At 38.0% G+C, this 16,487-nt stretch overlaps 1 protein-coding gene across 1 annotated transcript in view; it reads left to right on the top strand.

Annotated features, from left to right (window-relative positions):
* The window catches only part of CACNA2D4 (calcium voltage-gated channel auxiliary subunit alpha2delta 4), a 176,171-nt gene that overhangs the window by 46,093 nt on the left and 113,591 nt on the right, over nucleotides 1-16,487 (top strand). The window contains exons 14-19 of the mRNA XM_074269384.1: nucleotides 1,444-1,461; nucleotides 3,245-3,322; nucleotides 3,902-3,982; nucleotides 4,527-4,601; nucleotides 7,580-7,666; nucleotides 9,731-9,802. Of these exons, the coding sequence (XP_074125485.1) occupies nucleotides 1,444-1,461; nucleotides 3,245-3,322; nucleotides 3,902-3,982; nucleotides 4,527-4,601; nucleotides 7,580-7,666; nucleotides 9,731-9,802 (411 nt within the window). The remainder of the gene's footprint in view (nucleotides 1-1,443; nucleotides 1,462-3,244; nucleotides 3,323-3,901; nucleotides 3,983-4,526; nucleotides 4,602-7,579; nucleotides 7,667-9,730; nucleotides 9,803-16,487) is intronic.

Here is a 16,487-nt window from a genome sequence, read left to right as displayed (position 1 = left end):
AATCACCCCTTCTTCTTAATCAATGTTTTTCCTCAGAATTTTATTTTTCCAAATACACGTAAAATTAGGTTTCAATATTTATTTTTGTAAGACTTTGTGGTCTAAAATTTTCTCTCTCCCTCCTTTACTTTCTCCCTTCTCCAGATAGCAACCAATCTGATATAAGTTAACTATGTGCAATCCTTTTAAGCATATTTCCATATTTATCACGTTGTACAAGAAAAATTAGACCAAAAGAGAAAAAACACGAGAAAAAAGATTAAGCAAAAAAAAAGTGACAATACTAGGTTTAATCAGTGAATGTTAACTAGCTACACAAAAAAATCTGATTCTCAAAGCAGGAATTAGGTAAGTAGGGTTTGCCCTGGACCAAGTTTTGAAGTTGATCATCATTGTTGTCTATGTTCTCTCCTCAGTACCCCTCTTTTGCCTCCTGATACCTCTTCCCACTCCAAAGTTCCAGATGCCCCAAAGCTGCTCTCCAGCTACTTGAAGCTTATACTCTAGCACATCACTCAAGTCAATCCTTAATGGATCATGCTTGCTCTGAAATTTTCCTCTATCTCTTTCCCACATTAAAATTCATAATCCATTCATAATTCTCTCACATTAGATAAATTCATTGACACTAAAGTGTAATTGGCAGTTGTGAGCTTAATGGGCTATTCTTCCTAGATGTATTTTAAAAAGGTTCCTCCCTCTCTTTTTAAGAATAATTTTAATGCTAAAATTTCAGGTAGCGTTGTGAAGGAAAGAGTTGGAAGATGGAAAAAAGTACTTTCTGAGCTCCCTCTAATTCATACTTAATGCATAGGCATCCTTCTCCCAGGAGAAAGAAGCTAACTTAACATGCTGTGTTGACATGGTTATCAGAAGGCAGAGGAGTGCTCAGGATTTCTTAGTAAAAAAGACCATCCCAAAGCTTCCATCTAGTTTTGTTTAGGACTTGCTACATGAAAGTTCCTTGCCGGTAGTTTGTAGTGTACTTGTATCCCTACCACAGTACCTGGTACATAGAAGGTATTTAATAAATATTTGATTGATTGACCAAAGGCAAAGTTATTCTTGCCTCTGCTTCAGTCTTTCTTGCCTCTTATTTGTTAATTGAGAAAAAATGAAGTTGTTTGATCTGCCCATAGTCTGATTAATCTTCCTATAAGAAACTCATCCAAAAGGGTAGGATGTTTTTCTAGCATTGTTCACCAGCTGTCCCCATGATGTACTCTTACTTAGGTGGAGGAGACCCTCACCTCCTCTGAGTCAGTTTCTCCTTAAAATGTTCATGTTCCTTTGATGTTTAATGCAAGGTCTTGTTCAATGGTATTCGTTTCATAAATATGTATTGACATCTTCATTTTACTTCAGTCTCCCTCTGCCACCATGTTTCATGCTTTCCATTCTTTCACATTATTTGCTCCTCCCTTCATCCATGCCGTACCTAAGCTGCCACAGTCTGAAGAGGTAACCGCCTCTCTAGTGCACTAAGTGTGGTTTTTCCTTCCTGTGAGAATGTCTGTCTGTCTGCATGTATGTATGATGGGGGAGCTATCTAGGAGACAGTTGTCCCGGGGCTCTTGAACAATGGGATCAGAACAGAGCTGTGATGGGCAGACTGTGGAAGCTGGAATTAGGGGATCTTTAGCAGCCAGTGGCCATTCCTGTGAACAGGAATGTGAGAAGAACAAGGTCTGTGACAGAGAGGGAAGTCATGTTGCTTATAACAGATGGCAACATACTTTTTCTGCCTGTGCATTTCACAGATCCCTTATCAATGTTTCTCCTTTTTTTCTTTTACTGACATAGCTAAGATATTTTCACCACTTTATTTTAAATATCTGATCCTTTAACCCCTACAATTTAAAGAAAACTATTTTTTTAAAAATCTAACATTCCCTGAAAACTCCATTTTCTTCTTTCTTTCACTTGGTTGTGCATTCCCTTCCTGGGGCTGCTTTGTGAACTTTGCAAATGTCCTTAGTTAATGCAACCCTGGGGCCTAGCCTCTGTTTTGACAAATATAAGACATGCACTTGTCCCCGTTGGCAGACGGGGAAGGGAATTGGTTGGAATTTTGCATTAGGTACAGAGTGTCAGTGAGCATAGATTCTTGTACCTAATACTTTTAGGGAGAAATAGATAACAAGAGTGGAGGTGATGGTGTCTGGAGAAATGCTTTAATAGCTGAACAAAGAGAGAAGTGCTTCCTTTTCATAGATTCAGAGTCCAGTCCCTTGCCTTCAGGCCAAGCCAGGTGAAATACTGCTATAATACTAATTAAAAACAAAGCCTGACTGACGTATAAAACATTAATTTACAAAACAGACAAATTACGAAGACACTTCACAAAATGTTCTTTACCTCCCAAAAGGACTCACTGCGGCTTTCTTAAAAAGCTAACTCTACTAGTGAATTCAGAATGTAATTGAAAACTTTACAAACATTCTAGGAACTTTTCTTTCTATTGTCAAAAAATTTAAAAAGAGTCAATTCCTTTCTCTGGGTAGCAGAAGGAACGTCAGAGTGAAGTGTTGATGTGGCAGGTGAGATGGAAAATCAGGTATTTATGCCATGGCCTGGGGTTGTTGAGGAAGATCCCAGGTCCTGAGTTGAGGGAGAAAAGTGGTATGTATGTGTGTCTGTCTCATGACTGAGTGATCAGTGGCACACTGGACTGTTTAGTGGCATGTGTTTGTGGCACTGTGGCTTAATGTATAAATAGATGTATAAAAAAGTTGCTGCTGCTTTTCCTCTGAGTGTGTCTGTGCTGTGACTGTACCTGCAGAATTTCCATGTGTTTGATCTGCACTTAGATAGGGCATTCTCTCGGTGTTCACATGGCAGTACGTCTCTGTCTTTTCTGGCTGTATGTGTTATTATCTGTTTTCCACAGTCACAATAATCATTTGTATGTTGTCAGTACATCAGAAGGCTTTCAGCACTTTGGATAGGAGCTTGGCTGAGAGTACCAGGATTCTGAGATTTGTGTCTGTGCTTTGACTAAAGCAGATGTTAAGGGAGCCACAACAGAATCTCAGACCTATTGATTGGGGTTTCCTCCCTCAGGACTGAGACTTTTGTTTGAGATTCAGCATCAGAGAGCAGCCACCTTCCTGAGTCACACTTACTTAGAGAAGTGGAGAAGGTGCCTCCTAGTTGTCTCTGCAGCCGCAGGAGGGTTCTGAATTTGGGCACCCATGAAACTTCTCATCCTGACCTCTTGCTTTTTGCTCTCTCCTCCTGGCAGCAATTTTCAATGCAGCCCCAGAGCCTCTTGCTTATGACCACAGTGGCTATGCCGGTGTTCAGCAAAAAGAACGAGACCGTAAGTAGCTACCCCAGGACTCCCTCAAGATGGATCTTGTCATGGGTGGGTCCGTTGAAGTGACCATAGGTGCTGATCAGATTTCACAGCGAGTTATTCACTTCCTTGGATAATTTAAAAGATTCTATTAGATACCTCAGTATCTTCCTTTGGACAGAACCAAGAAGCAGAAAGGCTCATGCTCAGATTCTCTTTTTGTGGCCTTCTAAAAAAGGAAGTTTCTACATCCTATCACACTTTCTTTTCCACTGACCAGAAAATTTTCTCTATTTGTAACTTTTCCCCCACCGGGAGACAGACTCAGCCTGCTAATCCTGTTTGTGGCCCCACAGTTAATTCTGGGAAAAGCAGAGCTAGAAGGAAGATACAAAGAGTCTCCAAAAGTCAGTGACGCTTTTAGAACTTAGAAAAGTCAAGTTTTCCATCTAATCTTTGTCCACAGAGGATGACTAGAGTGTAAGCTCCTCAAAGGCAGGAAGCTAAATTTGCTATCTCCCCAGGTTCCACTTGCATAAAACTGCCCACAGTAGGGACTTAACAAGTATTTGCTAACTGTATAAAAAAACTGAAATTTTTCAGAGATCTCATGGCATTCTTCTGGGTGTGGTGGGCTCTGATGTGCCTCTTAGAGAGCTGCTGAAGCTGGCTCCCCGATATAAGGTAAGTTCCTGATCTGGGGCAGCGTGCTGGCTCCCCCGTAGGAGAACTGTCCGTGACTGTGCAACTCCCCTCGTTCTGACTTTGCCCCTTAAACTCCAGTGATATCCTTGGGCACTCATAGCCAGATCTGAAGAAAGCCTGAGAGCTCCTCCACCTTTTATCTAGAGAAGAATCCAGGCATTAGAACTTGGATCTGCTCCTGATTTGCAAGAACTTAGGCAAATTCCTTCCCATCCCTGCGCCCCCTTTTCCTCACCTGCCCTTCCCTAATTTATAGTCCTGTTGTGAGGGTGAATGTAATTGTATCCCCAAAGCTTTCAGAGCTCCTGGCAGGAATGATTTTAGGAGAAGACATGATATTATCATTATTATTATTATCACCCTTAAATATGGAAGATGTAAAAACATTCATAAAAAAGAGGCTCTGAATAGCCTAATTCTCCTTACCCAGCTATGACAACACAGTCACATGTAAGCTCCACTCCCATCCCAATCACACAATAGATAGAGCAAAATATATGCATTTCATTTCTTTCTTTTACAGCTAGGAATACATGGTTATGCCTTTCTGAACACTAACAATGGCTACATCCTTTCGCATCCTGACCTCCGGCCTTTGGTAGGTACATGTGTTTTGAGACCTGTATGTGGGCAATTGGGGTAGTTTATTAAATCAATTAATCAGTTTTTTTGAGCACCTGTCATTCCCCAGTTCTGCACTAAACATTGTAAGGGATATAAGAAAATGTAAGGCATCATCCCTTCCCTTCAGAAGCTTATAATCTACTTGTAAAGATAATATTAAAGCATGTGGAACAAATAATGAACCTTCCAAGAAAATATATATCTAAGTGCTAAATTGTGAGATACAGAAACTCATAGCATATAGTCCCCAGACTCTCCATGCTTCTGTTTCTATAACCTACTTATATCACTGTACTTCCCACTGGAATGTAGCAATTATATAATTAGAACATGCCCCGGGAGGACCACCATTTTGTATGTAAAATGTGAATTTTTCATGACTATTCACCATATATGAACTTTTCTGGAAGTAGCCCATGCCAGAAAGAGATAGAAGTTTAAAAAGGCTGAAAATTCATGGAATCACTGGAAAACCAAGAAAGAAAGAAAGAAAGAAAGAAAGAAAGAAAGAAAGAAAGAAAGAAAGAAAGAAAGAAAGAAAGAAAGAAAGAAAGAAAGAAAGAAAGAAAGAAAGAAAGAAAGAAAGAAAGAAAGAAAGAAAGAAAGAAAGAAAGAAAGAAAGAAAGAAAGAAAGAAAGAAAGAAAGAAAGAAAGAAAGAAAGGAAGGAAGGAAGGAAGAAAGAAAGAAAGGAAGAGAGAAAGAAAGGAAGAGAGAGAGAGAGAGAAAGGAAGAAAGAAAGAAAGAAAGAAAGAAAGAAAGAAAGAAAGAAAGAAAGAAAGAAAGAAAGAAAGAAAGAGAGAGAGAGAAAGAAAGAAAGGAAGAAAGAAAGAAAGAAAGAAAGAGAGAAAGAAAGAAAGGAAGAAAGAAAGAAAGAAAGAAAGAAAGAAAGAAAGAAAGAAAGAAAGAAAGAAAGAAAGAAAGAAAGAAAGAAAGAAAGGAAGGAAGGAAGGAAGGAAGGAAGGAAGGGAGAGAGAGAGAGAGAGAAAGAAAGAAAGAAAGAAAGAAAGAAAGAAAGAAAGAAAGAAAGAAAGAAAGAAAGAAAGAAAGAAAGAAAGAAAGAAAGAAAGAAAGAAAGAAAGAAAGAAAGAAAGAAAGAAAGAAAGAAAGAAAGAAAAAGAAAGAAAGAAAGAAAGAAAGAAAGAAAGAAAGAAAGAAAGAAAGAAAGAAAGAAAGAAAGAAAGAAAGAAAGAAAGAAAGAAAGAAAAGGATTCTCTCCATAGTCCCACTTACAGAAGGATCTGAAACCTTTCTCCTTGCTAAAAAATGCTCCCCACACAGAGCGTATGTTAGCGATAGTCTGACCAAAAAAGAGACCAGTGAAATTATCCTTCGTGCAGGATGCTCTTCTCTTAATGTAGCCAGAAGTTGCATTAGCCTACTACAGAGTTGGCAGCTAGGGTACCGTAGTGCACAGAGCCCAGGCCTAGAGTCTGGAGGACTTATCTTCCCGAGCACAAATCCAGCCTCAGCCACTTAATAGCTGGGCAAGTCATTTAACCCTATTTATTTCAGTTTCCTCATCTGTAAAATGAGCTGGAGAAGAAAAAGGCAAACCACTCCACTATCTTTGCCAAGAAAACCCCAAATTGGGTAATAGAGTCAGACATGACTGAAAAAATGGCTGAACAACAAGTATCTATTGAGATTTCAGGCCTCCAAGTTCACTCGATCTTTCTTAACTAATTGCAGTCTAGCAAGTCCCTCATCTTGGACTTATTAAAGGGAAGGTTTTTTTTAACTCATTGATCCTTATTAGATTTTATCTTATTAAACTTGAGAGTGACTACGTTGGATCGGAGCTAGTCTCAAAGCCAGGAACACCTATGTTCAATTCCGGACTTTGACACACAAGCTATAAGTCACCTTAGCTCTCAAGGCTCTAAGTAACTTTCCAAGATGAAAAGTTGGAGAGAAGGTGCTGACTTACACAGGCAGAGGGAGTTTCCTCCTCTGGGAGTTCACTCCATCAATGAGCCACAAGTCCAGCTCTTAGTCCCAAACCTGACCCAATATTGTAGTTTATCGAGTTTTTGCTCTGAGGGGAAAGTGAGGCAGCTGACCTTGCACAGCCTTCCCTCACTTACATCCAATTCACTTACATGTTGTAATATCACCTCCCTGAGGTCATGGTGCTTTTTGAGAATGAAGGACTTACAACATAGAATTTCTTTTAATTTCAATTAAACATTTTCCTCTTCCTCACACTAACCCTATTCATCTAGGAAAAAACCCTCAAAAACAAAACAAATCCCCACATGGACCATATCGAAAAATTTTTCTCTCCACCTTCATTCTGAGTTCATAACCTCTCTGCCAGGAAGAGGGGACTTATTTTTCACCATTAATCTCCTGGAATCACGATTGATCATCGTATTGATTGGAGTTCTTAACTCTTTCAAAGTTTTTTGTTTTTTATAATGTGGTTGTATAAATTGTTCTGGTTCTGCTCACTTCACTGTATCAATTCATAGGTTTCTTTGAGAGCCCTTTTCACCATTTCTTACGTAATTCCCTTACATTCATAGACATGATTTGTCAGCCATTTCCCCAGCTGATGGGCTCCTTCTTAACTTCCAGTTCTTTGTCACCATGAAGAGTCTCATTTTGGCTCTCTATTATAGCTCACCAAATAAAGGGCAAATTCAGCCTGTGAGGGATCATTTCTTATTTAAACATTTGAGGGCAGGAGGTGCCTTTCACCTCCTTTTGAATCCCCAGCACTTAGCAGAGTCCCTGGAATATAGCAGATTCTTAATACTTATTGACTGACAGAAAGACTACTTCAGTACCCTGCACAGGGTAGCCACTAAATAGAAACTTGTCAAATCGTTGACCTCTCAGAGTTTTGGAATCTCTGTTTTTATGAGCATCTAAGAGGGGCTCCAGGGAGGTGGGACTTCATCCTACTCATGTTTTTTCCCTTATGGTTTTTTTCTCGTTCCCCACTTCAGTACAAAGATGGAAAGAAATGGAAACCCAAACCCAACTACAACAGTGTGGACCTCTCTGAAGTGGAATGGGAAGACCAAGATGAAATTGTGAGTGAGGGAGAGGGAGGGAGAGAGGAGAGCAGCTCAATCATGACAATAACAATGATAATAATAATAGCTAACATTTATGTAGCCTTTACTATGTGCCAGACACTGTGCTAAGTACTTTACAATTATTATCTCATTTGTATCATCACAATAACCCTGTAATTATTATCCCCATTTCACAGATGAGTAAACTGAGGCAAGCAGGGGAGAAGTGACTTGCTAAATAAATATCAAAGACTAGATATGAACTCAGACCCAGTGCTCTATCCATGGCACTACCTTGGGATTCCTAAAAATCCGCAAACCACCTTGTTCACATGTACACAAACTTTATGTTCAGTCTCCTACTCTTACAAACCCATGTGTGGGAGAACAGACCATCAGCAAGTCCTTGTTTTTTCCACTTTAGGGCATAGAGGGTCTAGATAATTTAAATAAAATCTCACAGCACAAAAACAAAATACTCTGAATTTAGGAGTGGACATTCTAAAGGAATAAGTGAATATGGTACAGTTACTGGAGCTCTTCACTAGAGTCAAAAAACCTGGATTCAAATCCTACCTAAGATACTTGTTAGCTGTGAGGTCCCACACAAGGCCCTTAATCTCTCTGACTCTGCTTCCTCATCTGTAAAATCAGAACAATCACTTTGCACTACTTACATCACAGGGATATTGGGGAGGACCTGTTTTGCCAACATCACATGAATGTTCCTGGTAAATGTGACATGATTACAAGATCAAGGACACCCCAACTTCAGACCTGATCCTGTCATGGGCATTTCACTTGACTTGGAACTCCTCACTCCATTTCTTGGATTCCTGAGATGTAAAATGGAGATAAGAATTATACTCTTCTCCTTCTTTCCCTGATTGTCCAGAGAATGAATGATAGAATGTATGCAAGTCTTTTATAGGGAAAAAACCTGAAGCCCACTTGTTTTCATGACTATCATGAATGACTCAAGCATTTCTCCTATAAGCAAAGTGATTGACCCGGAGTCTGCCCATAATAGTTTTTTCCAGTTACAGCGTGCTATGCTTGGGCCCATTCTTCAGCTATTGTTGTAGAGATTGTTAGATCCAGTTACAGGGGAAGGGAATCTTTTTTAATTTGTTTAGACCATCCTTTCACCTGGCTCCCTCAGCCTTAGCAGTTCAGTGATCGAAAAGGAGATGAATGAGATATAGTGTGGAACAGTAGGAAAAAAAACAAAAAAACACTGAATTTGTGGTCAGATGCGGTCCAAGACAAGAACATGTACTAGCAACAGGTAAGTCACTTAGACCCTCTGAGCTTCAGTTTTTCATTTGCAAAATGGGGATAACAATATTTAATCTGCCTCAGAATTGTTGTAAGGAAAGCACTTTTAAGATATCTTAGAAGTGTGAATATCTGTTGTAGCTTATTGTATTGTCTTTATCCCAATAAAATATACTATTTTCTAGCAGAGTGAATAGAGCATTAGCCTAAGAGTCCAGAATATCAGCATTTAAGCCCTACTCTGACACATACTAATTGTGTGACTGATCCTGGCAAATTCATTTAATCTCTAAATGCTGATTCATCCCTCTAAGACTTGGTGGTTCAGTGGATAGGTTCCCCAACCCTGGAGTCAGAAGGACCTGAGTATAGCTGCAAACACTTATTAGCTAGATGACCCTGGGCAAGTCACTTAATCCTGTTTGCCTCAGTTTCCCCATCTGTAAAATGAGCTGGAGAAGGAAATGGCAAACCAGTCCAGTATCTCTGCCAAGAAAACCCCAATGGGGTAATGGAGAGTTGGACATGATTCAATGATTGGACAATAACAAAAACCAACCTGCATTCCTAGAAGTTCATCATCCCGTTGTTGATGTTATTATTGTTTGTCTTTGGTTCTCAAAGAGAATCTTGCCATCAGGAAGGTAATTTCATGACGTGTGTGTAGTCTGTTCAGAATAAAGAGACCAGAGACTGCAAAAGTTCATCTTCACCTTCACTAAACTGGGATTGTTAATACCTTCCATCCAGTACTTCAATAGGAACAGGGGATAAATTCCAATGTTTCTCTTCTTCTTGCAGCTAAGAACAGCCATGATCAATGGGGAAACCGGATCTCTCACAATGGATGTAAAAGTTCCTGTGGACAAAGGGGTAAGAGATGTGGCGTCCCAGATGGGATGAGGAACATTTCCCATTGCTATAGAATAATGGGAATAAAGTTGCGCTGGGAAACAGAAAACCTTGGTTCTGTTCTATTTGAATCAGAACACATTTGGAGTATTGTGTCCCAATCCAGACTCTTTATTTTAGAAAGAATATTGAGTACATACTGATGAGAGTGGCCAGAATTACAGGGAATTACAGGGAAATTAGAAACTAACCCCAATGAAGATTGGTAGAAAGAGCTAGGAATGTTTAGTTTGGAGAATAGGTCAGAATGATGAGGCTATCAAGAGGAAGATCAAAGAAAAAATAGGATGATGATTTGTCATTGATAGAACTATGATTAGAGAAAACAGAAAGAAAACTGATTAGATTATTTTGCTTCTATTTTCTCTGCAAAGAAAATAATCTTTATATTAGTACAGACAAAAAATAGCTAAGAGAGTTTAAATTAAAGATAAGAAAAAAACTAATAAGAAATAGCATAGTAATGATCCAATTCATTCCAGACTACCCTTCTTTGTTCTATATTTTTTAAATAGGCTGGTGGGACAAGGGAATATTGTTGATACCCTTCTTGCTTTCTTTTTTGATAGACTGGTAGGATAGAGGAATATTGTTGATATAGTTTACCTAAATTTGGCAAAGGCTTTCATGCTGCTATTGTGATCAAGATAAAAAGGCACTGTCCAAATTCCCTTAATGAATATGTTACCAAATTCAGACAAACTACATTCCAGGATACTCCAAGAACTAGCAAATGTTATTGCTAAATCATACATTTTCAGAGATCTTTGAAATATTATGGAGGATAAAAGTGCTACAAGACTAGAAAAAAAGCAAATGTTATCCTGATTTTTTTTTTGTTAAGGCCACTGGAGTTTAGTGACTTGCCTAGGGTCTGATTTTTTTTAAAAAGCTGAAAACCATTGGTTAGAAAATTTTACTTAAAATTTTAGCAAGTATTAGAATGTTTTATTAAAAGAATAGCTGCTGAACATCTTGAAAAAGAAATAATAAGTAAAGTTTCTGTTAGTTGGTTTTTCCTTTTTGCAAAGAAAGTCTCATTGTGGACAAGTAAGAAGTCATCTTTCAAAAATGACATTGTTGTATCAATAAAAACTTTCAAAGTGTTTTTTTTATGAAACATGCCATTTAGAATAAAATATCTAAGGCTGTTCCATTTAAAAAAAAAAAAGGTACTACTGGTAGGATAGGAGAATGTTGTAGAAATAGTTTATTCCTATTTGACAAAGCCTCTCATGTTGTTTTCGTGGTCATGATTGAAAGGTCTACACCTAGATCTTAGTATAGTTAAGTTGATTCAGAAAAGGTCAAATAGATTCAAAGTTTGTTATCCACTTGGAGGAGTAGCTCTAGATACCTCTCCTTAGTGTTGCTTTATTTAATATTTTTGTCGGTGACATGAATAAAATTACAGACAGTGTGCCCATCAAATTTGTAGATAGAACAAAACTATGAGGAAGAGCCAACATTTCATGACAGTAAGGATCCAAAAAGATTTTGACAGGCTAGAATATTGGGTCAAATCTAACAAAATAAATCTTAATAGGATAAAATGTAAACCTTACTCAAATTCAAAAAGTGTAACTAGAGAGCAATTCATCTGGAAAAGATTTTGGGATTCTGGTGAACTGAAGCTCAGTCTGAGACAGTATAATATAGCAGAGGAGATAATATAAGCATCAAAATCAGGTAGCATTAGTTCAGCTATATCTTTTCTAGTCAACCAACATTTGCAATAATGGTCATCACATTTTAACAAGGACATTGGTAAGTTGGAAAATAACCAGACGTCCATCTAGCTAGAAAACTATTTGTTGTTCTTTTGATAGGATTACAACTAGAATATTGTGTTGATAGTTAGGTACCACATTTAAAAAAAAAAGATATGTTGACTATATGGGACTAGGGGAGGAGGTGGAGGCGGGGAAGGGAAAAGTTGGAACAGAAGTGAGCGCAAGGGATAATGTTGTAAAAATTACCCAGGCATATGTTCTGTCAATAAAAAGCTATGATAAAAAAAAAGGAAAGACTACATACTAAGAAAAAAAAGATATGTTGACATGCCAGAAGATATCCAAAGGAACCTCAGCAGTGAAGACCACACCACATGACAATGGCTTTAAGGAGCTAGGGAACTTTAACCTGGAAAAGATAGAAATTAAGGAAGACGTAACTATCTTCAAATATTTGAAAGACTGTTATATGGAAAAGAAATTAAATTTGTTTTACTTTGACTCAGAGGGCAGACACAGGAGCAGTGGGCAGAAGTTACAGAAAAGCACATTGGTTTAATTTAAAATTAAATTTAGTTTAATTTTAATATAAAGTTCATAATAGTTTCTGTTTTGGTGATGGTGTGGCTAGTCAATCATTTCACATGTCTGATTTTTGTGACCCCATTTGGGCTTTCTTGGTAAAGATATTGAGGTGCTTTACCATTTTAAAGCTCATTTTACAAGTGAGGAAACTGAGACACACAGCCTAAATGACCTGCGTAAGGTTCCACATTTAGTAAGTGTCTTTGTGACATCTGAACTTGGATCTTCCTCACCCTGCTAGCAGAATTGTCTAAAAATTGGTTGGGCTGCCTGGGTAATAGCTGTTTCTGTCTTGCCAGAGTTCTCAAGGAGAGGCTAATTAAACATTTATAAAGCATGTTACAGAAGATATTGCTATAGAAGTTATTGGTTAGAACTCTAAAGGCCCATTACAATTTTGAAATTCTGTGATTCTATGGCATAGCTTTCACGCACTAAGGTCACTAACATATCATGATGAGGCATTAAAATGGAAATTAAGCCTTAAGCCAAATATTTATATAGGTATTTCATCCACTATAACCCTAGAAAAATCACAGTTTGACTTCTTCATTAACACCCATCACACAGTATCATTGTGGGAAAGCACTTTTTAAATTTTAAACATTATGTAAATGTGAATGGTTGGTATATTAGAATTCTGATGGCACTGAACAGCATCTAAAGAAATCATTAGCCTTCTCTCTTACCTCTTTTTAAAAAAAATCTATTCAGCTCACAGAATTTGCATTGGCCCTTCCCAAAATCCCCCCTCCCCCCAGAGCTATTCTTGTCTTTTCCTCCTCCTCCTCCTCCTCCTCCTGTTTCCCATCTGACTAAGCTAAAAGAGCACAAGCATCTGCCTGCAACAATTAGACTCAAAGTTCCTCCACAAACAGATTTTCATGAAAGGCAAACAAAAAAATAATAGGGAGGAAAGACATTCTTTTTAGATGCATGCCTTGATTTTTACTTAGTCTTGCATCTGAATTCTGCAAGCTTTTTCCTTTACCTATATCAGGTAGGCTGGGGAAAATCCTCTGCTAGAAGCTGAGTTCCCCCAGTGTCTGATTTCCAAGAGCCTCAGACCACCTGCTTCGGGCACCCCTACAGCAGACTAGATTAAGCAATCTTTCCTTTTGTTCCCTCTGTGCCTATAAATACAATTTCCAGCTAAAGGGCAAGGATACAAGGGATTAGGGGTCCATGATCTCACTGAGACCAACATACCTCTGTGTAATTATCAACAATGTGTGAGAAACTATTGAAAGAATAGGTGGGTCTCTATTTTACCAATTCCTAGTCTATTTTTTTAAGTCAAGGTTATTTGTTTTAGGGAAATTATTTCTTTAATGTTAAAAAATAATTTGTTATTATTTTTATTTTTTCATTTAGCAAGCATATGTTTTAAAAAAATTTTTAAATCTCTCATGACAAGTTCAAATCCAGATTGAAACGCTTACTAGCTAGGTGACCCTGGGCAAATTACTTAACCTGTTTGTCTGAGTTTCCACAACTGAAAAAATAGGAATGGTAATAGTACCTACCTCACAGAGCTATTATGGAAATCAAATGAAATCGTATTTGTAAAGCACTTATTAGCATAATACCGTTATATAGTAGGAGTTAGTTTTATATATCAATATAGTTATATATAGTAGGAGTATAGTTATATAGTTATATGGAACTTATGCCATCACCTTATTGAGCAATTTTTTAAAATATAAAAATAAAGGCTTAAAGGAATAACTGCATAGTCCACAAAATAATTAATACCTTTGTCTATTTTGCCTTTTCAAATTCATCGTTATGATTATTAATTGTCTATTTCCTTTCATCTTGTCCCCTTGTACTTTTTTCTCTTTGCTCTCATCTCCTTCTTTCTAAATAAGGTGATAGAAGAAGAGTTTCCCTGATCCTTGTAATTTCATAAATGAAACTGTCTGATTCCTCTTTTTCTGTCCCTGATCTCTTTCATCCTTCCCTTTTAATTTTCTATTCACATTCTTCCCTTCAACATTTGAGTTTGTTTGGTTTATTCCCTCACCTGTCTCATCTTCTTGTCCCTGTCCCCTTTTGAGTTTTATATGTTTCTACAATGAAATCTTGTACATGTGTGTGTACGTGGGTGGGTAGGTGTAGTTGTGGGTGAGTGTGTATGCATTCATATCAGTATATATAATTGTGCTCAATCTTCCTTTATCTGATTCAAATTAAAGTAAGGCTCATGGGAGTCTTGTTTTTCTCACTCTTCCACCATTAATAAGTGCTTATTCTCCATCTTATGCACTTTCTTAATAGTGATTTTTCTTCCCTTCTTTCTTCTTTCTTCCCTAATATAGTCCCTTGAACCTCTATTTTTGCCTTCTCACAACACCATCTACTCAGGACAAAACCACCCACAGATACTATATAATTTTATTTATTTATTTTATAGTTTTAACTTTACGACCCTAAAAGATATTAGGGTTCTCATCTCATTAATATAGAAACAACTCATCCCCACATATATCTGTTTGGTTAAACAAATATATGTGCCTTTCTGTGTTTCTCTTGGCATCTGCATTTCCTATTTAAATTGTCTATTCAGTTCTGACTAGAATGCTTGGAAAAGCTCTTCTATTAAAAGTCACTTTTTCCCTCTATAGGATTATTATACTTAGTTTTACCAGATGGGTAATCTTTGATTGTAAATCTTTATCTCTTGCCTTTTGTAATATCACATTCCAAACTCTCCTCATCTTTTCAGTGGCAGCAACTAAGTCTTGTATGATTCTTTCTTGTGGTGTATTTAAACCACCCTTTGGCAGTTTATAGTGGTGGGAGAAAAGGGTTTCTATGATGTAGGAGCTCTGGATTTTGACTGTGATGTTTCTGGGAGTTTTCATTTTGGATTTTCTTTCTGATGATAAGTAGTATATTATTTCTATTTCCATTTTGCTTTATGGATCTAAGTTCTGGGAAGTTTCCTTTTATAATTTCCTAAAATGTAGTATCCAGGCTTTTTTCTGATCATAAAGTCTAGATAGTCTGATGATTCTTAGATTGTCTTTCCTTGACTTGTTTTCCAAGTCAATTGTTTTTGATATTATATTCTCTTCTATTTTATTTGGATATTTCCTATTTTCTAATTGAATCTATTTCTGTCTAGATTATTCTAAGTTTTAGGGCATTCAGTTCCTGAATGAGGCTTTCTACCATCTGTTTTTAAGGTGTCAGCTTTCCTTACCATTCTTTTCTCCCTAATTTTTCCATTCTGTATTTCTTGTTTCATTTCTTCCAGATATTCCTGTAGTCCCCGTGGCCAGGGCAATTTTTTTTCTGATTCTTTCCCTGGGCTTATTGTGGGGTTGCTATCCTGTTACAGGATTATCTCTAACCATCTCTCAAACCAAAGCATTTCCTCAAAATTTCTTGGTTTGTTATCCTTGAGTCCCCAAATGACTAATGGCAGAGTTGTATAGTCCTGAGTATAGTGGACCAGACTAGGCTCCCACGTGAAAGGACTGCTGGCAGCTCCAGGGCTAGACTTTTCCTGGGAGCCTTTTTTGCAGGACTCTAGGATTTCTCCCTGCTAAAGGTTCTGTCTGAGGTTCTTTCTCCCACTGCTGAATAAGAGGCTTATTCCCAGTGGCTCCTGCCACAGGCTTCAGGAGCTTTCTAGGTCCTTTCCAGAGCTCAGAGCACGGATGCAGTGATGGAACCTGCCTGGAACCTGCCTGCTGCTCTCTTTGCTAAGTTAGGGATGTGTTAGGTTGCTGTTGGGATTGATCCAGACTCAGACTCTACTGGGCTTCAGTTGGAAATGGGCTCAGGGAGCCATCCAAGGGCTTGGGGAGACTTAGTGATATTTAGCTCAGGCAGAGAGTACCATGCTGGAACCACTCAAAATTCCCTAAAGTTGCTCTCTAGCAGCTTGGAAACTGCCAGGTAAACAAGGAATTCTGGGATCCCCTGATAGTTCCAGAGGTCCCCTTCATTTTCCCTCTGTGTTTCACCCTCAGCTTCCCAGCACCCTCTTAGTGATTCTTTAGCTTTCCTTATGTTATTTTCAAATAATATCTCAAGCAGGACTCAGTCACTCCCCCTGCAGCATATGTTAGGATCACCTCCTTCCCTATTCCTCTCACTTCTCCCACTCTATCTGGTGGGGAGAAATATCGGAATAGATAAATCAAGAGGAGAAATATTCAAATAGATGAGCCAATCAATAGATGAAACCGTTTTAAAAAACCAAAAATGTGAGAGGGTAATCCTATACAAACTTGATCCTGGTTTTATCTGAAGCCAATTTCCCAGAAATCTAAATTTATCTGACTGAATCTCCCTCCTTATCTTTCTTCCTCTCC

This window comes from Sminthopsis crassicaudata, chromosome 5 (assembly GCF_048593235.1).
Source record: "Sminthopsis crassicaudata isolate SCR6 chromosome 5, ASM4859323v1, whole genome shotgun sequence".
NCBI classification, from domain to species: Eukaryota; Metazoa; Chordata; class Mammalia; order Dasyuromorphia; family Dasyuridae; genus Sminthopsis; species Sminthopsis crassicaudata.
This window is presented reverse-complemented; position numbering and strand designations above follow the sequence as displayed.